Source organism: Glycine soja, chromosome 20 (genome assembly GCF_004193775.1).
Source record: "Glycine soja cultivar W05 chromosome 20, ASM419377v2, whole genome shotgun sequence".
NCBI classification, from domain to species: Eukaryota; Viridiplantae; Streptophyta; class Magnoliopsida; order Fabales; family Fabaceae; genus Glycine; species Glycine soja.
The window spans coordinates 42707285-42730917 of record NC_041021.1 but is presented as its reverse complement, the minus strand read 5'-3'; the positions used below and the strand labels follow the sequence as shown (position 1 = coordinate 42730917).

Below are 23633 nucleotides of genomic sequence, written 5' to 3'. Positions count from 1 at the left end.
ATAGAAAGTAATCCTCTCCATTCCTAAAACTCACGTGTTTGGTTTAGCAAATTAAATATAAAAAAATATTCACTTCTTGATTTTTTTTAAATGATTATTTTCTCTAAAACAAATCCTAAGCAAACATATTATTTTCCTTGAACACTTTTCTACGGAACCTAACGATGACTTCACTTTGCTTTTGATCAGTTCAGTTGAAAAATAGTTCATGCACAATATTTTTACACCGTTAATCAATAAAAATTAACATATAATTAATAATTTTATTAATTTTTATAATAATTATGTTAAATTCATTTATAACATGATATTTACACAATCATTTAACAAGAGACTGTCATGTGTGATATTTAGGATGATTTCTAATAAATTCACAAACTAAAATGTTTACACTTTTTTTATTTGGTGGAAAATATAAAATCTTTGCATTATCGTATAAGATGGTGTTACATTCACATGCAAGAAAATTATTTATTTAATAAATTGCTGAATAGGATTGGTATGTAACCCATTAGACGGGAGACACAGATGCCAAAAAATAAAAAATATGAAAATTAAACTCATAAAAATTAAACACATTAGGTGATAAATTGATTAATTAGTTGGCACATGGAGATGTATCCCTAACTTCTTCCAGAGAAGAAGGACGATCATGTTTGATACTTGAATTTTAAAATGGAATCTGAGGAGTCCCCATGTATATCTTCAAGTTGGTAGTGTCCCTTCAATCAGGCATATACCCAAGCAAAACAAGCCATTGACTAAGAAAATGATCCTCAATTAGTTTGTCAAGGAACACGGGAATCCTAGTGCGACACGACAAAGGTACAGCGTTGGTGAAGAAATTCCCAAGCGCGTATGTTTGTATTTGCATTATTATTCCAAATTTGAGATTATCCAACCAATTAATGACTTGATGAGATCAACAAGGAATCACAATTATTGTTGAGAATTGGGCAATGTGGTTCTTCAATACATAAACAAAACAATATTTTATTTGTATATTTAACTGATATACCCCACTGGAATCCCTTTGCCACATTGCACTTTCTTTAACAAAAAAAACTGGTTGAAAAACTACACACAAAAAGTTCAACGGGGATAAAAAATTGTCACGCATGGTCGAAGGTTGGCCTCCTCTAAGTAGCAAGAATTATTCAGTTTGTCAAATAATATTAAATAATAATATTGATGAGAACCAAGAAAATAAAGACTTTTCTAATTAACTGCCCTTTTAAAAGACTAACTAGATAGATAAATAGAAAGAACTTATTAAAACAACTCTAAACCTGCAATGAACTTAATTTCACAACTTGTAATTACCTAGAAATTAAATTGCAGGCATGCCTGAAGCTCTAAAGGATGTAATATCATATAACAAAACTTGAAGCATAATGTGCTCTACTCTACAATTGTTTGCTTCTGCCTAAACTATGGGACAATTAATTATCTTATTCTCCCTAAACTTGTGGAAGGAAGAAGAATCATTATCTGCCGACTCTTATCCTCTGGGGCACAAAGGAATCTTATAATTGTTGTTGTTTTGCGCTTTTAACTAAGGTTATTCATTTAAAACTTTTTGGTCCTAAGAGAGAAGATATTTTGATTTTATCAACAAAAGGATTAAGATATAAAAAATAGAAATTGGGCTTAATCTTTTTTATAATAATCAAATTGATCTCTTGCATTAATTTTTTATAAGAATATCTTTAATTATGATTTATTTCTCTAAGTTCAGTAATAGTAGGTGAGATGCATTAATGTCTTGTGCTCTTTGAGTGTTTAACTTTGTCTTGTATGGATAGAATTTTGAGAATCTTACTTTGCTCTTTCACGCACATAGTCAATAAAAGTGAAAGTAATAAATAGTTACTCATGAGAGAGAGAGAGAGAGACTAAAAGCAATAAAAAAAAATGAAAAAGAGTAAATAAAAGTGTGTCTCATTATTAGTAAAAAAAAATAAAAATAGTGCCTCATTTTTTTTTAGATACAGAAACAGAGGACGAAAACGAGTACGACGCTACAAAGCGCGGAAAAGAGACACTTCCATCATGGCCGAGACTTGCCACTTCCAAACCATGGGGAAAAGACTGACAGATGATGGATTGGGAACTAGTGTGTCTCATTAATGTTAAAGTAGTTTTGAAAAAAATATGTAAATTTAAAATAAATTTAATGTCACTAACTTGATTAATTAATTTTCTTAATCCTATTAATTTAGTTAGTTGAATCTTATAAAAAAGACTGGAGAAAATATATTAGAATGACAAGTGAGTAAAAAAGTCTAGGTAAAAATAAGCAATTTTAGCAATATATAAGGAGAAAAAACTAGTCTATCTAACACTTTAACGTTTTGGACTAAATGTGATGGGCATCACTTATACAGGTGGCTTATGACTTGTTGACAAAGATTTTTCTAGTTTTTTAACTCTTGGTAATTTTCTAACACTTTATTTATAGAGGGAATGATGATGAGTGTAATCACGAGATTAATTAAGAAAGTAAAAATAGAAAACATTATTATAAAAATAAATCTATTTAGATTTAAATATATTTTTAATAATTATTAAAAGTACCGTAGTAATTTTTTATCTTACCTTATATATAACAAAATAAAATTTACTCCTTAAAAATTAAAAATCATATGTAAGAACTAAAACCATGTGCTTTTAGTTCTTAAAAATTAAAATTCGAGTACTTTTAGTTATTACAAACAAAAACTTATTTATTTTTTTACCCTAGTTACTTTGTATTTAAATTTCTATCTGCGTGTAGCATAACTTCACAATTTCATCTCCTATTTAATCTCGATACTTCTCTCCTTTTTTATTTTTTATTTTTTATTTTTTAGAAAATGTAAAGAGGCGCACGCTTCTCTTTCTAATAATAATAATAATTAATAAAATTTGGGAACATCGTTATATAAAAATATCAAAATGTATTTTTAAATATGGAAATACATTAAAAAAAATACTCAAAACTCTTCCCCTCAACATGAGAATGTAAACATTCTTAAAAATTATAGATGTTGGTAATCAAACTCGTTTATAAGTATATAGGATTTACTATATATTTTTATGCCCCATACCATACTACACTTGTCCTCCATGACATTATTTGATTCTGTTATGTGCTATGATCAACTTATGATTGAGTATACGACAGATTAAATAGATTAAAAGATTGATGACTAGAACTGTGTACACTACTATGTTATACAATAAAGCCGTCTAGCCAATTCAAAAGTGCTCGTTAGTTACACAATTGATACTGTTGTACATATATGAAACCCCCTACCCCTACCCCAATTAAAAAAAGAAAAGAAAAGATATTGTTCTAAATTCAAATCGTTGCTTGTTAGCAATAAAATCTCTAAACAAACAATATGGTACCATGCCAGAATATAGTGCTTCAAAGTTTTTGACATGTAATTTGTATTTTTAGTATATGCAATGGATAAATGCTTTTTTACATAATTAAAATTTGAATTTAATTTATAGTACTGTCAGTGCAAAAAAAAATTACATTGTCCACCAATTAGAATTCATATTTTTAAAGCAATTAATGTAAAAACCAATAAATTTATCATTCTTACGGTTTGTAATTGAAAAACAGAATAAAAACCTTTGAAATTGTTAATGCATATACTATTTATTCTTTAAAATTTATAATAGATAATTATTTTTAGCATGTAAAATTATTTTCTTTGAAAATTTGGAATTGCTTCCTTCCATCCCAAAACTATTTTTCATATTTGTCTTATTGGCGTTTTCTCACTAGTATCAATAAAAGAAATCACACAATGCCTTTGGACTTTGGTGACGCAAAAAGTAATAAAGAAAGTGACCTTATTTGAATTTGTTGGCACACAACTTCACCAAGCGTGCACTACTAGCAACAACTTCCAGAAGTAGTGGATATGTTAAAACTGTCTTTAATATGTAAAAATACATTTTAAATTTTAGTCATTGTTTTATACATTTTGCCACGAGGATTATGTTTGAATTTCAAATGTATAATTTTTTCCATTCAATGCCTTTCACCAGAAAAACTAGTAATGAAAACCAATGCCCATTCCTTTACCCTTTCCTATTGTAATATTGGCAACCTGAGCAGGGCAGAAGCAACAGACATGAGATCAAACACTACCTGATCACCTTCATTTCTACTAGGCATTAGATGCATATAGCCTACTAGTTGATTACTTGATTCCCTCTTGGGTTGATTGTTGATAACCGACATCAACCCACAGTACAATGAATGAAATACAGACAAACCATGTCACAACATAACTACTCTACTCAGCAACTCACTTCAAAACTCAGTTTTCTAGCCAGTCTATGCAATGATAATTCCTAGTTACGAAAATTACAAATGAAAGTAGTAATTATCAGCATGTAAGCTTCAAATTTATGTTCAATTAGTGATCATTTTAAACTGGAATCTGGATAGCTGCTGAGGAATGGTGGATATAACTGGCCCGTATCTCTGCAAACAAACGATACTCAAATTTCATATGACAAGGAATAAAAGTACAACATATATTGATTGACAGCTTCAGTTCATACACATGTTTTTCCATTAAACAATTACTGAAAACCAATTAACCATTTCAATTCTTCACATTATAAAGAGTTCATTACACAACCCAGTAAAAGAACCATATTAAGTGCCATACCTGAACATTGTCATAGAGTTCAAACAATGGAACAGCTAGTAGTTTTAAATTTTTGGGCACTGCAAAGTATTCCCTCTCAGATAAATGAACAAGGAAAAGCTTTTTGCACTCCTGCACACAAGATATTCAATGGTATTATTGTAAGCATGGACCAACTGACCAAGGAAGCCAGGAATGCAAGATATTTAATGGCATTGTCTTCACAAGTTACCTTGGGTTTTGTTATATGAGGAGGGCAGTATGGATACATTATGGTTTCAAAATTTGGCCTCCACCAGATTGCTACACACTCACCTATCTGCAGTTTTCCAAGGATACATGCAAATGACAACAATAAACACGCAGATAGTCACCAACTTCCAAATTTAACATGTCTCTCCAGAGTCCATACATCTAAAAAGTAATAATACCTGCCAGTCAGGCACAAGAGCTGGTGAATTAGCACCAAGCTTGCTAGTCAACTTTCTCTTCAAGCCCTCATTTTCTGTAAACATCATATAACCCCACAAAAATGTACATTAAGATAATCACGAGCTGCTATTTTCAGACTATTATATTCAGAAAAAATAAGCAAGATCTTACCATTCTCTCCTGGTTTGAGACGACCACCTGGGAGTTTGCAGAATGTGTTTCCAATTTGCAGAAGAAGTATATGAGGATGATTGTGCTCTTGTACCTGCAAATTTAAAATCATAAAGATGAGATAGGAAAATGAGCAGAATCTTGAAGGGAATTAGATAGTCTTTCTCTATGAAAGTAGTGCCATAGATGAGAATTAACAAGAACACAGTGAGAAACCAATATAGGTATAAGTAATTGAAAAAGTAAAAATGTAAGTGACCTAAATGATTTTAGAGCAGAATTGATCAGATGTATGTAGAGGGGGTCCCACCAAAAATGGGATCCATCCCCCCCTCTCTTAGTGGGGCCCTTCTAGTCCCTTTGTCAAATTTGATTCTATTTATTAGGTGAGAGGGAATGTTTCCATGACTATACCTCACAAGTCATGACCACCAGGTCGAAAGTTAACAATCTTATTGTCGCACCCTCATACTGTGCAACACAATACATAAGGCTCTCACCATTATGAGATTTGTAGATGGTCAGATGTAAACAGTATTACCACTATCCAATCTAAATATAGAATTTCAGATGCCCATGATTGGATACTTGTCAATTATTTATTACTGACAAAAACAGCAACAAAGATTAGTCCCCATATTCTATAGTAAATGTATGTTCTATTACATGCAATTATCAAGAGATGCCTTATCAGGTGTCTAAGTTTAAATATTTGGGATCAATACTACGAAATGATGGAGAAATTAATGAGGATAGGATACAATGAGATGACTAAAATGGAGAAATGCATCGGGGGTTATTTGTGTGATTACAGAGTAACTAATAACTACCAAACTTAAAGGCAAGTTTTATCATAGTACTATACCTTTGGCTATACTCTATGGTAGTGAATGTTGGTCTTTAAAGGGACAACAAGAGAAAAGGTCAAGGTAGTAGGAATGAGAATGTTAAGATGCATGGTGACCATATATAAGAAAATACAGGATACGAAATGATTGTATATAGAGGAAAGATTGGTGTAGCACCAATTGAGGAAAACATAATGGAGAATCAACTAAGGTGGTTTGGACATGCACAAAGAAAGCCCCAGGAGGTACCAATGAGAAGAGTAGATTGTAGGGTTTTTAGTCCTATGAAGAGAAGGAGAGAAAGGCTAAGGACATTGGAGAAAGTGGTCAAGAGGGATTTCGTGGTAAATAACATTGCTGAAACTTTGGTCTTTTAACTGAACTGAATGGTCAGTAACATTGTTGTTGTTGTCATACCAAATTTACCTAATTACCTCACTGTGTACTTTAATGGGTTACTCTAAGAATTTGACTCAAGTAAAGACATCCCTTGATGCAATTTTATAGATCTAGTCAACTAGGTTCAATAATATTAAAGTTGCATGGGGGAAGTAGATCAATAAACAATGCAACATAGACCATGATAAAATCAAACATGTATCATCATCTATCACCAATCATTCAATTCAGCTAATTAACGCAACCAAATATTGGCATACTAATCTTATAATTTCACCAACTTATTGAAATCAATTAATCCAATTCACAATTATAATTAAAAAAAAAAAAGAGTAAAGAAAGAGAGAAATCACTTAACATACCAGTAAAATTCCTTCCACACTGGTCCTCATTCCCTCCTTCATATAGCTGAAACAAAGGAAACAATCATATTTCAGAACCGTTTGGGCATTTAACTAATTCGAGTAGCACACAGGACAAGGAACGAGTAAAATGAGTATATAAGAGGAAGAGCAGTTCTAAGTTTCATTTTCATTTTTCGATCAGAAGAAAACTCTTGATTTCAAAACCATGTCATGTCTCCAAGAAAATTAAAGTATTCAAATAACTAACTACGAGAAAATCTAATTAAGAAGGTGTAGTTTGCAAGAGAAAAAAGTACGGGGGGAGGGGGGGGGGGGGTGTTCTAGTCTAGGGTTTGGAAAAGAAGAAGAAAGAGGAGATTGGATACGTACTTGACTTTCATGCGAGCGAGACGATCCGCGACGGAGGTATCCTTCTCCATCTTGGGCTCCTTCGTGCCGAACGTGTAGCTCGACAACGGGTACGTATTCACAACCTGCGACGACACCATTTTCTCTTCTCAAGTACCTCAACACAACACAACACCAGAGCCAAAGAGAGTGTGAATTTGTATTCTGGAAATTCGTATGACTGATTGATTAGGTCTGTTATGTTGTTTCAATTTCAATGCCCGTCTCTCATACTGGCGCTGCCACTGCTAGATCTCAACCATGCTGGATCATGGGCCGCTGGCCCGCTCCTATTTCATAACTTCTTTTCTTTTTTTAAATAAATAAATAAATAAATAAAAACTTAAGGTTATTTGTTTCACCATTTTTATCTTTAGTTCCTATTTTTTTAGTTTTTATAATTTAAATTTAATTTTTTTTAGTTTATATAGTTTAAAAGTATTTTTTTAATCTCTACAGTTTAAAAGTGTTTTTTTAATTTATATAATTTATATTTTAATTCTTTTTTAGTCCTATAGTTTGATAATGATATTTTTAATTCTTATAATTTGTATTTTAATTATATTTTAGTCTTTATTATAAAAAATATATAAAAATAATTAATTACAAATTAATTATAAATAATTAACTATTTTTTAATTATAAATTTTCTTGCGATAAATTAATTTCAAATTATTTGTTAATATTTTTGTAGTTAATTATAATTGATAATATTACTTATATTTTGATAATAAGAACTAAAAGAGAATTAAAATATAAAGTATAGAAACTAAAAATATCACTTTCAAACTATAGGAACTAAAAAAAATTAAAATAAAAATTATAAGAACTAAAAAAATTACTTTCAAACTACATGGACTAAAAAAAAAATTAAGATATAAACCATAAACTAAAAAAACTACTTTCAAATTACATAGACTAAAAAGAAAATATAAAATTATAGAAACTAAATAAATAATTTAACCAAATCTTAAATCAAAACGTGTAAGTTTTTTGACAAAACGAAACAAGCTTCTTATCAAGACTATAAGAGTGGTGAAATATGGACTAATGTCAACGTTGACACTCGCTATGAAACTTTGAGTCAAACATCTTTTAAGAATAAAATTGAGAAAATTTAAATTAACATCAAAACAAACAATATCTGGAATTACTCTAATCTAAGTAGTATATTTCATGTTAGAACAGAAATCAATTTCCAAGTTTGGATTTTATTTAAAAAAATTATGTGATCTCATATTCTTAAACAGGCCATTAAATAAGAATAAAATTATTAATTTTTATGGACAATCAAATATATAAAAATTTTAAACAATATATTTATTTTAAAATTTCAAGCAAGCGATTTATTTAAAAATTAAATCAATTCCACTACTTAGTTTTAAATAAAAGCATTTTTAAGGATTAAGTAACTTTTCCCGAATTGAATATTTAATTTTATTTTTATTTGTGATTTTATTCTTTTCAAATACTATTACTTGAATTTATTTTGAACTCGTATTTTAGCGTGCATAACACAAGAAAAATGTTTATTTTTATATGATTAAAATTCATAATAAATAAATATATTTTAATATATAAATTGTATTTTGTATTTACAATGATTAATATAAAATTTTAATATAAAATTGTTTTTCACTATTGATAACTTCTTTTAAAAAATGATTGAAATTCAATTTTGAAATATAAATAAAAGGGTATATAGAAAATGAAAAATATTAAAGAAAATTAAGTATATAAATAAATACAGTTAAAAAGAGAATAATTTGATTTTTTTTCAAAAAGAATAACTTTTTTTTGACAAAAATAATTTGATTTCTAAGCATAGTATTTCCAGTATACACCTTGAAACAAACCTTCCAAAATGTGGAAATACAAATTAAAAAAAAAATAATCAGACGACAACAATCGAACCTGCGATCACTACATGAAAACCCATTCAGTTAACCACGAAGTTATAGAAACTGCAATAAGATTATTTGTCACTGCAAATAACACAACTATAAAATCCCTAAGCCTCTTCTTCCCGCGCCTTTCTCCTTCGCCGTTTTCTGTTAGAAGAAAATGGTTACAGAGCACGGCATCAAATTCGGCGTCCACCTGATCACCAAGCACTTCGGCAAGATCGTTGCTGTATGTAACTCTTAATCTTCACGGATTTTATTGGCATTCAATTCATTAACGTTGAATTTTTGTGCAGAAAGTATGCGAAAAGCTATTTAGCCATGGACCTCTCACTTTGGATCAGTTGGTTCGCTACACTGACTTTACTAAGGACCAAGTCAGAAACTCCCTACTTGTCTTAGTTCAACACAATTGTGCCCAAGCATTTGTTTCTGCTCCTCAAGATGATGGTAACATACATAGCCCTATTATTTTCTCTATTATTGTTATCTACATGCAACAAACATGTTGCAGTAAAATAAAATTAATAAAAAAACGAATTCCTAACTTTAGTGATTTTGATGCCGTGTCTTGATTTCATAAATTCATGTAATGTAATGCAATGAAATACTGCTCCATTAGTGGGTAAAGTGACACGATGATGATGTTCTGAATAAATATAAATGCAGATGATGATGCAGACAGACTGAGAGTTAGAACTCAGTACCTGGTGTTGTTTGATAACATAATCCATCGGCTGAGGTTTCCCAAATTCTTGGACATTGTGTCGCGGAAGCTTGATGAAGAAGTCAGCTTGATCCTTATTATGTTTCTTTGAAGCTTTTTGACTGTGGCTTGAAATGCTGAAACTATTTTCCACTTGTTTTGCAGTGTGTGAAGCTGCTTGTCGGATTGCTTCGTGATGGTAGGCTTACCCTCAAACAAATGGTTGACAGAGAAAGCCAAGGAAAAGGCAAGTGTTTTGTGATGCATGTAATAGTTTGAGCACGGTTTTGCTTATATTAATTGATTTAATTCTTAAAAAAGGTTTGTTTTACACAAATTAAGAGTTGTGTAACCTACTGACTAAATCATATGTGGTTTAATCATAATCCTTTTGGTGAATCAGATGAGTGAACTGTAGATGACTTTTGAAACTATGAAAACAAAGAGTATCTTTGGAGTGGGTCAAGGTACATGTACTAGGAGTGTGGTTCTCTTCGGGTTGAGTTATAGGAATGGTACATCATTCACAACTTAACATAAGGAAAGGGTTTAGTTGGTTTGCAATTGGAGGTAATGATACTGACAAAGAATTATAAGTCTTTCTAAATTTCGTTATAGGGAGATATAGTACTAGACCTATAGTTGAACAGTATATTCAATTTAATCAAACATATACTTGGTTCTGAATAATATGTTGAAAGTACTGTATTTAAAACATGGTTGAGCTCAACTATATGTCTCAAAGTCATGAATCCTTTCAAATTATTCAATCTCAAACCATGTACTTTCAGAAAATGCTGTGCCTACAAAGTTGTACGAGAGACACTCTGTAAACTTTTGATGGCTCGACTTGTTGAACCCCTGCCCCTGAGCCAGTTGTTTCTATCTCATTTAAGAAAACTACTACTAGGAAGCCGGGTGCTAAGTCTGCCAAGGTAATTAATTGTTCACTCAGGTCAAATTTCTTTAGGTAGTTGAGTTATCTTTGAATAATGATTTGGGGTAAGAGGCATTTGGTGTCTATTTAGTGTAAAGCACATGAGCTTTCTAATGGAGTTTCACTAACATTCAGATAACCAGTAATCTAAGATGCAAAAGCTGTTAGATTAGGATGTCTAATAACTTGGTCCACATTGACAGTCCTCCATGATGCTTCACATGTGCCAAAATCCAATAAAAGAGATTGCTAAACTGATATATTTCAATGATTACATATTCCTCCATTCTTGTAAAACTAAGAATAAAGGAAGTCAATGGACTCAAATTCTGTATTAATTTTATGACCTTTAAGTGCTTCTCTTTTATTTGTAGATAGCAGCATCTACACTGGTAGAGAAAAGGAAAGCTTCAAAGTTTCTAAAAGAGTTATGGAAGGATAACTACTTGCATAAGAAGGTTGAGCAATCTTTTCAATATTTACAGGCACTTTAGAAATCAGTTGATATTTGTGTCTTGATATTTAATCTTTCCACAACTTAATTGTCCTTGCAGACAGTACCTGTGACGGGAGGCAGGCCATCAAATATTTGTATGTGGAAAGTTAATAAGCCTCTGCTTTGGAAATATGTACTGGACGAGATGTACCATGCTGCCTTAAATTTGAGCCTAAGAATGACTTAGATAGAAAAGAATGAAGAGGTTATTAATATGTTTATGAATTGGCCTCCGCCAAATAAGAATAGATTTACAAGATTAGCTTATAATATCTTAAGCATGTGTTGGTTGTTGTGCAAACCTCAATGTGGCAAGGGCGAGAAGGAAGGATGTGAATGTGGTTCCGCATCCTCCATGGGGTTTTATATTTATATTGATTTGCCCTTATCATTGTATTTTTGTTGGTCTTTAATATCTTGCAATATTGAAAAATGTAGAATTTCAAGTCAAAAGATAAAGTACATACATATTGGAAATTGAATTTTTATCACTAAGGATGACTTAAATCTAAAGTGGAAGATTGTATTTTATTAAATGAACTTCAGTCCAATGGATGTATTGGAAGTTGTTTTTGTTTCAACTTTCAAGATACCTTATTTATTATAGTTGGTGACAATCTTTACTATAAATAGAGAAGAAAATTAGTGGAAAAATACAACACATGAGGAGAGAGTGTGTGAGAAGAGAGATTGTGAAACAAAGTCACTTTGTTGAAAGAAAATTGTCTTTATGTGAGAGTGTTATTATTTCTTGTAACCATTGAGTGGGGTATTCAGATTTGTAGAGTGATAAAGTATTTGGGGTGGGTTACAATCTTGTAATCATTTTTGCGATAGTGAAATACTTTGAATCGGTTCCATGGATGTAGACAAAAGGTGCCGAATTACGTTTGTTATTATTTTTCCTATGGTATAATTTTTGTTGTGTTCTCACGATTCTTTATGGGTGAGTAATTTTATTTGTGAGAGCGTTAATTACTCAACCGGTAAGAATTGATAAAAAGCTACATTCAAGTTCTATTATGGAAAAAAAAATGCTGAATTGGTATTTGGTGGTAATGTGGCATGTTGTACAGCAAACGGTGCTTCACATTTATTTCAATATATTAATTGCATTTCCTGCCTTGAGTTTCATTATCTGTAGACTGGTTCATACTAAAATGTTATTGCTATTTGTTTCAGCTTCTAAATGTTCCCAAAGACACTTAAAGAGCCAAGGCCACTGCAGAAGACACACAAACGGCAACGCAATGTCTGGTGGCTCCTAGGATCATCATTGATGAAATTCGATGATGCTCTGATGCTTTTCCATGACTTCTGAATATAGTTGATTACGTTTTTATTCTTAGATGTAGAATTGAAAAATAATTATTTTGTAATTTAAAATATTATTGTATGACTTTATTTAGAGGTGGCAAAATGTTCCATATATCACTCTCTGGTATAATGCATTCATATTCCCAATTGTCTATGTTATGTATCAGCTTCGTTATTTTTTGCCAATACCAATATCACTCTCTGGTGTGGCCTATGAGCATCAATTACCCGGATTGTGCATTTGTGCTTGTTGCTAATGGTGGAGAATTGAGGATATAATGGTTTACAACAGATTGGTCGTGAAATAAATTGGAATTTTTAATTTACAAAAAATAGTTAATAATATTCAATTAGTGACACGTTAAGATTGATTAAGATCATGAACAAAGTGGTATGAAATTATTTAATAATTTCTCATTATTGAGGAATTCCCATGCTATGTGTCTATTTTTATGAGATATTTCACATAAGTTTAGTTTGATTTTTTTTTTCTACTTAAAAACTACTTATAAGTTAAAGCTGAAAATTAGAACTAAGAAATAAATAGAAGTTGTTTGTCGACTTTTATTATTTTTAGCTAAAAAAATCCTTTTAAACTAAAAATTGTTTAGTAAGAAAAATTAAAAGTTTATAATTTTATTCAAAACTAGTTATCTTGTCCAGTGAAAAATATTAAAAAAAAGGTTTTTAAAATTATTTTTTGTTTTGTGATGATTTTTAATCTATTCTATTAAAATTATCAACGGTGTTTACTTTAAATTGATGAAAGGATTATTTGATCTCATTTTAAAAATATAAAAGTAAAATTAATTTTTGTAAGAGATAAAGGATGAAACTAAAAATAAAAGATTAAATGTGAAATATAGGGAGAAAAAAATGCAAACACTCAAATTTTATTTTCTCAAAGCGTTACTAAGTTAGTATCAATAATACTTAACAAGATTTAATTGATCGAGACTCTATTTTATAAAATTGACTAAAAAGTTAACTGAAAGTTAAAAAAATTAATTAATAGTTTAAATCTGAAAAATTAACTTAATAAATTATAAATATTTAATAAAATTAATGGTTAAAATGACTGAAAAATATAAAATAATATAAAAATAATAAAATCATAATTTATTTTAAAAAAATAAAATAAATGTATCAAAAATAAAAATTAAAAAAAAATACTAATTAATATTTTAAAAAAGTTGGTAAAAAATACTAATTCAAATAACATTCTAAAAAATATTAAAAATTACTAAAAAAAATATTTAACTGAAATTATTTTTTTTTAATCGAATTATCCTTATCCTTCATAATTGCGTGACTTATCGTGAAAGAAAGTTAGTAACAGCGACAGTGAAGTGAGCGATAGAAATCGTTGGGCGACGAAAGAGACAAGAAGATCGCGCGGTATTCCCAGGTGCGGTACTCAATGGGAAAGCAAAAGCAACAAGTGATTTCCCGCTTCTTCGCTCCCAAACCCAAATCCCCTCCTCCTCCTCCTCCTCCTCCTCCTAAAATCTCCGCCACCGTCACTTTCTCCCCCGCCAAACGCCGCCTTACTTCCAACTTCACCACCTCTCGCAAACACCCCAAACTCTCCCCCCACACCCAAAACCCCGTTCCCCCTTCACTCCACCAACGCTTCCTCCAGAAGCTTCTCGAACCTTCCACCCCTCAACAACACCCCGCTTCCTCTTCCAAACCCCCAACCTACACTCCCCTCGAACAGCAAGTCCTTGACCTCAAAGCCAAACACCCCGACGTCCTCCTCATGGTGGAGGTCGGTTACAAGTACCGTTTCTTCGGCCAAGACGCCGAACACGCCTCCAGAGTCTTGGGCATTTACGCACACATGGACCACAACTTCTTAACCGCTAGCATACCAACTTTTCGGCTAAATGTCCACGTCAGGAGGCTCGTCACTGCCGGCTACAAGGTCGGCGTTGTCAAGCAGACCGAGACCGCCGCCATCAAGGCCCACGGCTCCAACCGCTCCGCCCCCTTCGAGCGCGGCCTGTCCGCGCTCTACACCAAGGCCACGCTCGAGGCCGCGCCGGACTTGGGGGGAGCGGAGGATGGGTGCGGCGGAGAGAGCAATTACTTGCTCTGTGTTGTGGAGAAGAGTGTTTTGGATGAGAAGGGTGGTGTTGATGCGAGGATTGGGATTGTTGCTGTGGAGATTTCGACCGGGGATGTTGTTTTTGGGGAGTTTTGTGATGGTTTTCTGAGGAGTGCGCTTGAGGCTGTTGTTCTGAACTTGTCTCCGGCTGAGTTGCTTCTCGGTGACCCTCTTTCGAAGCAAACGGAGAAGGTAGTTTTAAATGAAGTACTGAGTCGGCTCTTATTTCAAGAGTTTTGTTATTGGTTCATTGTGTTGTGCAATGGAACTTCAGGATGTAGTTGCTTGCTGCTGCACTTTATTTGACATGGTTTTCAGTGATGGAATGTTGATGCTTCATGCTGCCATGGATGATACATGGAGCGTGCAGGATTTAGTTTGAACTTTGAAGTCAGGTTTCAAGGTAGCTTCTTTCTTGGCCTGACTTCAAGGCTTGCTTGTTGGAAGAGGTAGCAATGTACAGTCAGTATACTGTTTGTTAACATTGTGCTTCATGATGAGTTGATGACTGATGAGGCATTTAAAATTGGAATCATTTTGATAACTGATTTCGTTTTATTTTAATAAAACATTTCATGTGTTGATGTTTGGTGGAATAAGCAAAATATTCATAGGCAAGGGTGTCTATTATAAAGGGAAAGTATAGAAAGCACTTGATTTACCTATAGTTGTAATTTACATTTCAAGTTCCAACATGGGAGATGGTTAGGCAATAGAAATCCCTTATCTTAATTCAGATATTTGGTGTGACAATCTGATTTAGATTCTTGTTAAATACAATGAATGGAATTTTGGATTTTCTGAATAGAGGATTAAATTTACCACTTACCAGTATTGGATGTTTTGATCTGAACAACCTATAAATACAATTTACTGCATTAGTGTTTCCATTGGGGAAGGTGTGAATTAATCCAGACTACTTAGTTGAGTTAATACTCAAATGTGGGTCCTTCGTAGTGTAAAATAAATCATCAATTTAGGGATGAATTAGTTGAGTCAATGTGGGTCCTTCATAGTGTAAAATAAATCCAGACTACATGTTCTAATTGATTACTAGATGAATTACTATAATAAGCTACTTAGAAAATTTCTACCACCCTTAGACCCAATTATGTGATTGGGTGTTCTGTTATTAGTTATTGCTGGATTTTGCTGGACCTGCCTCAAATGTTCGTGTGGAGCGTTTTTCACGAGATTGCTTCATTGATGGGGGTGCTCTTGCTGAAGTTATGACCTTGTACGAGAACATGCACATAGACAGTCCATCAGATTCAATACTAAGCAATGATTTGACTGAGAACAGAAGTCAAAAGTTAATAATCAAGGTATCAAATAATGATATATATATATATATATATATATATATATATATATATATATATATTCTTGTAGCAGGCTTTTGAAATTCTTAAAATCAAAATTTCTTGTTAGTTTTAATATGCATTTTTCTCTTAGTCAACATTTATCTTGTTACTATTGACCATGTCATCATAATCTGTTATCATTGTTTATGACAAATATGACCAATTGCTACATTTTCGTATACCTCTCTTTTCTATTAACTCTGTTTAATTTTTTATTTCCCAGATCATGTGCTTATAATTTTAATTCTACTGCACAGATGATAGCTTTACATTTATTGTTACTCATAACTAGTTCTGTTTTCATCTCTACTCTTTTTATTATAAAGGAGGTGATGAACATGCCAGATTTGGCTGTCCAAGCTTTGGCCTTAACTATTCGTCATTTGAAGGAATTTGGTTTTGAAAGAATTCTGTGTTCGGGAGCTTCTATTAGGCCTTTCTCAAGCAATACGGAAATGACCCTCTCAGCCAATGCACTTCAACAACTGGAGGTAATTATAAACTTTGCATTTCTAGAGAATGTTTAGTAAGGACTGGAGCATATTTTATGCTTCCATGTTGCATGCTTTAATTTTTCTATTTGTTTCAAAGCATGGCAATCACAAACTGTGCTTATGTGTAGATTAAACATAAATATTCAGTACAAACTAATCGGTATTGCTCCATTATCTCAGGGTCATGACAATCTCAGTTAGTAATCAATCTTGTAAACGTACACTTCGACTACTGTTTCCTTTTAGTACTGCTGTGGTACATGGATAAACTTGCACTATTAATAAAGTCTTATCAACCCAAAACCTAAACTGCCATTTCTTTCTTTGGTTTGGGTATTTGTTCCAATAGATTCATATAAAGGTTCCTGGCCTTTTACTGGCCAGTTGCTTCTGGCCACAATATGAATTAGCTGTATTCTTTTACAATGGGTCATAAGATGATGAATGATTCCATACTTGTGTTCTACTTGTGAAATTTATTCGGTACCTGTGTTCTTCTATAAGCTAGAAGTGTTTTTTCCCCCACATACCAGCTTCATATTCCCATCAGTTCTTACTGCTGATGAATGCTTAATATATTTTCAGGTTTTAAAAAATAACAGTGATGGATCTGAGATCGGTTCTTTGCTGCAAATTATGAATCGTACTCTTACTATATTTGGCTCCAGGCTTCTTAGGCATTGGGTATGAGGTGCTTCCATTCCTCATACAACCATTGAATGTTGAATTCTCAACCGCCCTTTCTTTATCAGCCAAAGAAGACCCCTCTTTAATTGTTGTTTTTGCATGATACAGGTATCTCACCCATTGTGTGATCAAACCTTAATTTCTGCTCGTCTTCATGCTGTATCTGAAATTGCACAGTCCATGGGATCTTGTAATAGTGTGAAGAATCTTGTACGTGTTGAGGAAGATCCTGACGTAGCAATTGTGCAACCTGAGTTAGCATACACACTTTCACTGGTTTTGACAACTCTTGGCCGAGCACCTGATATACAACGTGGAATTACTAGAATTTTCCATTGCACTGCTACCCCATCTGAGGTGATAAATGGTTTCTTGTTGGCCTGTTTTTGTATTTCAGATTTTCACTATATTTTGTTTCCCAATTGATTGTCTTCATCTTCCTTGAATTTCTTTCCGCACATGAGCTTTATATGCGATAGGGAGACAGAAAGAGAGCTGATCTGAGTCTACAAGATTTTGTTGATTACTTAATGACCAGATTCTTTGCTTGGGCATTGCAAGATTTAACTGTTCTGATTTGAGTCTGTTCCATTTTTAATTTAAGAACAATAGGCATGCTAAGAATCTGTTGTGGATTCTACAATACATGCTTTGAGGCTTTGAGTGGGAGCAGCCAAGGATAAGGCTGGATTTCAAAAGCCATACAAAATGTAGAAGGCTACAAGTGTGTTTCCAACTGTAACAGTATTGTGACTTAGATGAGGCCGGGGCCTAAAATATGAGCATTTCTTTAATCAAAACTAAGATATAAGGAATATATGAAGAGTATACCAATTTGTTTTACAAACACTAGCTTCTATCTTTAGAACTTGAGCATTTAAAGTTTGTATCCATGGCATAGTTGATAAAGAGGTCTTTACACGAATACATGATCCTTGAGAAAGATTGAGACTGTTTTTAAGATGTATGGATTTTTCAGGTTTAAGAAAGTGATAAACTGTAATGAAATTAATATTTTTTTCATGAAGTTGGTCTCATTGTTTGATAACTATTGAGTTTCAGTGCAGTGCTAGGAAATGGTTGAGAATGTTTGTATTACTACTACTGAATAATTATAGGCATTTGTATTCTTCTTTTATCATATTTGATGGGTAGAAATTGATTCTGAAGAATTTTAATTGACCAGAAAGCTGCTAGGTATTGATTGCTTGAATCTTTTTGTCTATATACAGTTTGTTGCAGTAATTCAAGCTATTTTGTCTGCTGGAAAACAGCTTCAACAACTTAACATAGGAGAGGGGAATAATAACACATTGCGCCCTAATCTGTTAAAAAAGTTAATTTTGACTGCTTCCTCTGACAGTGTTATTGGAAATGCTGCAAAAATGTTGTCATCTTTAAACATAGACTCTGCTGATCTAGGAGATCTAACAAAATTGATTATTGCATCCGAGGGACAATTCCCAGAGGTTTGCCAATGTCTTTTGCGTGAAAAAAATTATATTTTACAATTTCCTTCTTTATACTTTTATCTTGAACCATATTGATTTTATTACTGTGCAGGTCATTAGAGCTCGGGAGGCTTTCAAGCTGGCAGTGGAAAAACTAGATTCAATGATTGACTTCTATCGCAAACGGCTTGGAATGAAAAATTTGGAATTCATTAGTATTTCTGGAACAACCCATTTGATTGAGGTAGTCTAATTAGAAGGAAAATCCTTAATATTTAAGCATTGCAGATGCTGGACATTTTGGTTACAAAATTCCATTTGGTATTCCAGTTCTTGTTACTTTCTCATTTTTTGATTGCTGCCTTATTGGCATCTGATTTTTCTAATTGATCTGAACTATTTTCTCTTATTACTATGTAGTGATATGTGCTCCAAATTTGTTTTCTTAATTCTTAAATTGATAAACTGAAGGAGCGATTTTAACCTAAAAAAAAGTATGGTCATGGTTCTCTTTCTCCTACCCCACCAGCACCCCTCAAAAAAGGGTATAAGATAATAAGACCCTTTTCTTGGCTTCTCTTCTTAAGGAAGACAAACCAAACATATTTTAAGCTCTTAAAATAAATACTACCATTTGTTTCTTATATAAAGTAATAAAGATGGTAATTACAATTTTCCATTTCTTGTTTATGAGCAAGATCTCTATTTTAAATTGAGTTCAAAAGTATGTTTGCATAGAGTTATTGCTTGGTTGTGAACAAGTTTTGATTGTCATTTATTTTATTTCGGCTGCAGTTATCAACTGATGTAAAGGTTCCTTCAAACTGGGTCAAGGTAAATAGCACAAAGAAAACAATTCGGTATCACCCTCCTGAAGTATTGACAGCATTAGACAAGTTATCATTAGCAAAAGAGGAGCTCACTGTTGCCTGCCGAGCTGCCTGGAATAGCTTTCTTACGGAGTTCAGTAAACACTATGCTGAGTTCCAAGCTGCTGTTCAAGCACTAGCTGCTTTAGATTGTCTGCATTCACTTGCCATTCTTTCAAGAAATAAGGTTTGTTCTTAAAGGAATTTTCAGCTGCCTTCAAATGTTTCTCGCATTTTGTAATATAATTCTCTATTTTCTGTGATAGGGTTATGTTTGCCCAGTGTTTGTAGATGATCATGAGCCTGTTCAGATACAGATTTCTTCTGGTAGACATCCGGTATGAATTCAATGGCTTGAACTTTCGTATGAAATTCCTCACCTAGTGTAATAAGGCTTTTGTTGGTTGTACTTTTGTACAAAAGTAACATTAATGTTTTCTTGAATCCATTTGAGTTGCAAATACTTGCCTGTCATATTTGTGGTTTTACTGGTTTGTGTATTTAGTATACGCCATCATGTGCATTTTTTTCCCTTCAAATTGGTTCTTGGATGACTTAGGCATTGGCTTGTGCATCAGAAGAATTGTTTGACGGTTGCAAATGTAGTTAAAATGACTTTTGCAACTTTATCCAGTGTACAGAACCTGAATACTCTACCCTCAACTTTTGGGGTTGCTATACTTTTGACTTTGACTCAGTTGATTCAAGTTCCTCGTTGTTGATTGGTAACCGGAGGCTCATTATTGTAAGTCATTTCTTACCAGGTTTTGGAGACTACCTTACAAGACAATTTTGTCCCAAATGATACAAACATGCATGCAGATGGAGAGTACTGTCAGATTGTTACTGGACCCAATATGGGGGGAAAAAGTTGTTATATTCGCCAGGTGGCTCTGATTGTTATAATGGCTCAGGTAGAATCAATGCAGTGTGTGCTATATTTCTGCCGTTAATTTATCAACTTGTTGAGGTTCTGCAGTAAAGCATATGCTTTACTTTGTAAATACTGAAAGCCAATTATCTTTTCTGTAAAAGGTTCTGATATATCATATGTCTTGAAATTGAGTTAGCTTTTTGTTTCAAATTTTCTATATTCTCAGCTCAAGTTGTTGAACTATTTCCCCCTCTAAAAATTTAACCTACTGCTTTTCTTTGACAACCTTGTCCCTTCCACCTGTTGCTTTATTGAAATATCTCTGATCTCTTTAGGTTGGTTCCTTTGTACCAGCATCATCAGCAAAATTGCATGTCCTGGATAGGATCTACACCCGGATGGGTGCATCTGACAGTATTCAGCAAGGGAGAAGCACCTTCCTAGAAGAACTAAGTGAGACTTCGCATATACTCAATAGTTGCACAGAACATTCACTGGTTATCATTGATGAGCTTGGGAGAGGTACAAGTACACATGATGGTATGGCCATTGCTCATGCGACATTGCATTATCTTCTGAAGCAAAAAAGAAGCATGGTCCTCTTTGTCACTCACTATCCCAAGATTGCCAGCCTGGCAACTGAATTTCCTGGCTCTGTGGCAGCATATCACGTGTCACATCTGATCTCACATGATGCAAGTAAAAATTCCAACTTGGATCATGATGTCACTTACCTATACAAGCTAGTACCTGGTGTTTCAGAGAGGAGTTTTGGATTTAAGGTTGCCCAGCTTGCACAGGTAATAAATTCATGAAATTATATATTACTATTTCACACCTGTAAAAAAAAATTTATATATATATATATATATATATATATATATATATATATATATTATTAGTGCACTGCTTCCAGAGCAATTGGTTGATTTTGTTTTAGTGGATAATGAATATGTGACGCCTAAATCTTCCTCCAGTAGAGCTAGTTCATTCATTCCAGACTAACATTAGGGCTTGGAATTGGAAATCTGGGGATTGCCTTAGCATCTGAGCTTGACTGCTGAGTTCTCTATTGATTATATTGTTGAAATTTCTTATATTGAATTTCACTTAAGACAGTTGTAAACATCATGCTTTTCAGTTACCTTCTCATTGCATCAGTCGAGCTATTGTCATGGCTTCTAAATTAGAAGCACTAGTAAACAGTAGAATACATGGTAGATCAACAAAGGAGCTATTATTGGACACGCTGGTGATTGGTCAAGAAAAAGAACAGCTTATGGCTCAATCACTTGATCGTCCACATAAAGAGTTTGATATGGCTTACAAAGATTTCTATTTAAACTTAAAAGCTGCAACACAAGATGATGACTGGGCAAAAAGCTTTCATCTATTGGAACATGCCAGAAGCATTGCAAAGAAATTAATTGGCAGGTGAGGTACCTTGTCTTTATTTTTCCATTATTTTAAAGAAGAATGAATATTGTTATCTAATTTTTATCTCATTACTACTTATTAGCTCCCTTAAGCGTTACTAATATGTCTGTACTTTTCCCCTTTAAGAAAAGGAGGGCATGCATGCTGACAAGATTATCAGTTTAGACCTTTGACTCAATTTTCTCTAGCCATATATTATCTATATAATGGAATTATAAGGTTAACTTGGTGGTGAAGAAAGAAGAGATGGTGTGAGAAGTCGTGGGTTCAAGTCTTTCCACTAACAAAAAAATTAACAACTAAAAAAATTAACAACTAACATTTGTCGATAAAAAAACATATTATCAATATAATATATTTACCATTAGAATAGTTGTATTAGCTACATATATGAGGATGTAACAAAGAAACTTTGGTAATTATGTTTGGAGGGATTAGCTAACTGATTTGTTGTGGTTGATAGGAGTACTTCTAAATTTTCATCACAAATATAATGAAGTTTGCTTGTGTATTAACAGATCAATGCAGTATGTGTAAGTGAGGATTACATGCAGAAGCAGGGTTCGGGTCTTCTCCAGCGTTGTAGGATGTAGATAAATATTTTGCTTAAAAATTTTGCTGATTAGTTTAAGTTAAACCTTCCAATTTTTTGCTTTACCTGCTTCCTGCCTCGTTTATATTTTTTTAATTTCGGTTACGCTTGGGAATAGATTTTAATTTCCGCCATGTATGTTGATGTCCTAATTTGAGCCAACGGATGTAAAATCAATGTTGACACCATAAATTCTATGTTACATCCTTTGAAATGTTTATTTCAGCCGTTAACTTTTTAGTTTATATGTTTATGCTAGTCTCGTATAAAATAATTAGGCTCCCTTGGTCATTCTGTGCGGCTTATGGTCGTCCTCAGGCTCAGGGTGACCCTCGTAGTGTTTCTTTGGGCTTTGTAAAATATTTTCTCGAATTTAACTGGTCACTGATTGGGCTAATAGAACTGTTAGTAGGTAAAATGTCTATTTCTCCAAAGATTAATTGGTTGAAAGGACCAACAGTAGCTCATGCAAAGGAAGCTTCAACCCAAAGTTTCGAACGATGTTAAGTGCAAATAGTCATAATCTCTTTCAGCTCTTTGCAGTTGTTAGCAAAATTAAGCATGCATATCAGATAAGAGTTTTTAGTTATTAAAAAATAACATTTAATTATAATTATTGGATTGGCACTTAGATTTCGTGTTTAATTATAAATTTCAGTTTTATTCCTTTTTAATTAAAGGGTATGTGAGACTTTTAAAGAAAGTCCACTGATTTATAATTAAATATGTAATTTAATCATTTAATTTTAATCTAATGGTTTAAATTAAATTTCTCATTTTTAATAGTCACATTTAGAAGAATAAAGTGTTAAATGTGGGAAATGTGATAGTAAGAACAATAAAGTGACAGATAATGAGGAGAGGAAAAGTTTGATAAAATGATTGATGTAATAGAGAAACACGCACACGCAAATTAGATAAGAACAATCAGGTCTGATAAAATGTGACAGATAATTAGAACAGTAAAGTGAAAAATAAGAGGAGAGGAGAAAATGTGTGATAAAGTGGTTGATATAATAGAGATAGAGGAAAAATTATGTCGTGGAGTGTTGTAGTATCAATTGTATAACTTAAAAAATCTTTACCAACTATTATGCTACTCAGTCACCATCCATTAATGAAAATGAAATAGGAA

At 32.7% G+C, this 23633-nt stretch overlaps 3 protein-coding genes across 7 annotated transcripts; 2 read left to right on the top strand and 1 right to left on the bottom strand.

Annotated features, from left to right (window-relative positions):
- Positions 1 to 4000: 4000 nt before the first annotated feature.
- LOC114401706 (pre-mRNA cleavage factor Im 25 kDa subunit 2) lies at positions 4001 to 7521 on the bottom strand. Its single transcript, XM_028364282.1, has 7 exons — positions 7243 to 7521; positions 6871 to 6916; positions 5262 to 5355; positions 5090 to 5163; positions 4891 to 4977; positions 4680 to 4790; positions 4001 to 4489 (listed from the first exon to the last, which is right to left on the bottom strand). Exons 1-7 carry the CDS (start codon positions 7359 to 7361, stop codon positions 4418 to 4420), a joined length of 603 nt encoding a protein of 200 aa, XP_028220083.1. The 5' UTR covers positions 7362 to 7521; the 3' UTR covers positions 4001 to 4417.
- Positions 7522 to 9164: 1643 nt separating this feature from the next.
- LOC114402810 (DNA-directed RNA polymerase III subunit rpc3-like) lies at positions 9165 to 12760 on the top strand. Of its 3 annotated transcripts, none has more exons than XR_003664520.1 (7): positions 9165 to 9393; positions 9461 to 9614; positions 9834 to 9952; positions 10036 to 10117; positions 11182 to 11265; positions 11362 to 11398; positions 12486 to 12760. XR_003664520.1 is itself a non-coding variant. In XM_028365491.1 (6 exons), exons 1-5 carry the CDS (start codon positions 9325 to 9327, stop codon positions 11247 to 11249), a joined length of 492 nt encoding a protein of 163 aa, XP_028221292.1. In that variant the 5' UTR covers positions 9166 to 9324; the 3' UTR covers positions 11250 to 11265; positions 11362 to 11865. The 3 variants fall into 3 exon arrangements, 1 of the variants encoding a protein (XP_028221292.1); XR_003664519.1 differs by having other exon boundaries at positions 9166 to 9393; positions 11362 to 11508; XM_028365491.1 differs by lacking the exon at positions 12486 to 12760 and having other exon boundaries at positions 9166 to 9393; positions 11362 to 11865.
- Positions 12761 to 13952: 1192 nt separating this feature from the next.
- Positions 13953 to 22745, top strand: LOC114403787 (DNA mismatch repair protein MSH3). 3 transcript variants are annotated; one of them, XM_028366943.1, is made up of 13 exons: positions 13953 to 14922; positions 15867 to 16055; positions 16421 to 16585; positions 17174 to 17272; positions 17384 to 17632; positions 18508 to 18744; positions 18839 to 18970; positions 19522 to 19782; positions 19862 to 19933; positions 20360 to 20509; positions 20805 to 21269; positions 21611 to 21903; positions 22425 to 22745. In XM_028366943.1, exons 1-13 carry the CDS (start codon positions 14041 to 14043, stop codon positions 22441 to 22443), a joined length of 3213 nt encoding a protein of 1070 aa, XP_028222744.1. In that variant the 5' UTR covers positions 13953 to 14040; the 3' UTR covers positions 22444 to 22745. The 3 variants fall into 3 exon arrangements, with proteins under 3 accessions (XP_028222744.1, XP_028222745.1, XP_028222746.1); XM_028366944.1 differs by lacking the exon at positions 18508 to 18744; XM_028366945.1 differs by lacking the exons at positions 21611 to 21903; positions 22425 to 22745 and having other exon boundaries at positions 20824 to 21176.
- The last annotated feature ends 888 nt before the right edge of the window (positions 22746 to 23633 follow it).

What these genes read in the sequence shown, in the direction of transcription:
- LOC114402810 (XM_028365491.1), top strand. Translation starts at nt 9,325, where the DNA reads ATGGTTACAGAGCACGGCATCAAATTCGGCGTCCACCTGATCACCAAG. An exon ending in CGCGGAAGCTTGATGAAGAA is followed by an intron (nt 9,953 to 10,035) that starts GTCAGCTTGATC and finishes CTTGTTTTGCAG; the next exon opens with TGTGTGAAGCTGCTTGTCGG. An exon ending in CAGAGAAAGCCAAGGAAAAG is followed by an intron (nt 10,118 to 11,181) that starts GCAAGTGTTTTG and finishes TTTTATTTGTAG; the next exon opens with ATAGCAGCATCTACACTGGT.
- LOC114403787 (XM_028366943.1), top strand. Translation starts at nt 14,041, where the DNA reads ATGGGAAAGCAAAAGCAACAAGTGATTTCCCGCTTCTTCGCTCCCAAA. An exon ending in GAACAACCCATTTGATTGAG is followed by an intron (nt 18,971 to 19,521) that starts GTAGTCTAATTA and finishes TTTCGGCTGCAG; the next exon opens with TTATCAACTGATGTAAAGGT. An exon ending in AGGTTGCCCAGCTTGCACAG is followed by an intron (nt 21,270 to 21,610) that starts GTAATAAATTCA and finishes CATGCTTTTCAG; the next exon opens with TTACCTTCTCATTGCATCAG.
- LOC114401706 (XM_028364282.1), bottom strand. Translation starts at nt 7,361, where the DNA reads ATGGTGTCGTCGCAGGTTGTGAATACGTACCCGTTGTCGAGCTACACG. An exon ending in GTGTGGAAGGAATTTTACTG is followed by an intron (nt 5,356 to 6,870) that starts GTATGTTAAGTG and finishes TTAAATTTGCAG; the next exon opens with GTACAAGAGCACAATCATCC. An exon ending in CTCTTGTGCCTGACTGGCAG is followed by an intron (nt 4,978 to 5,089) that starts GTATTATTACTT and finishes GGAAAACTGCAG; the next exon opens with ATAGGTGAGTGTGTAGCAAT.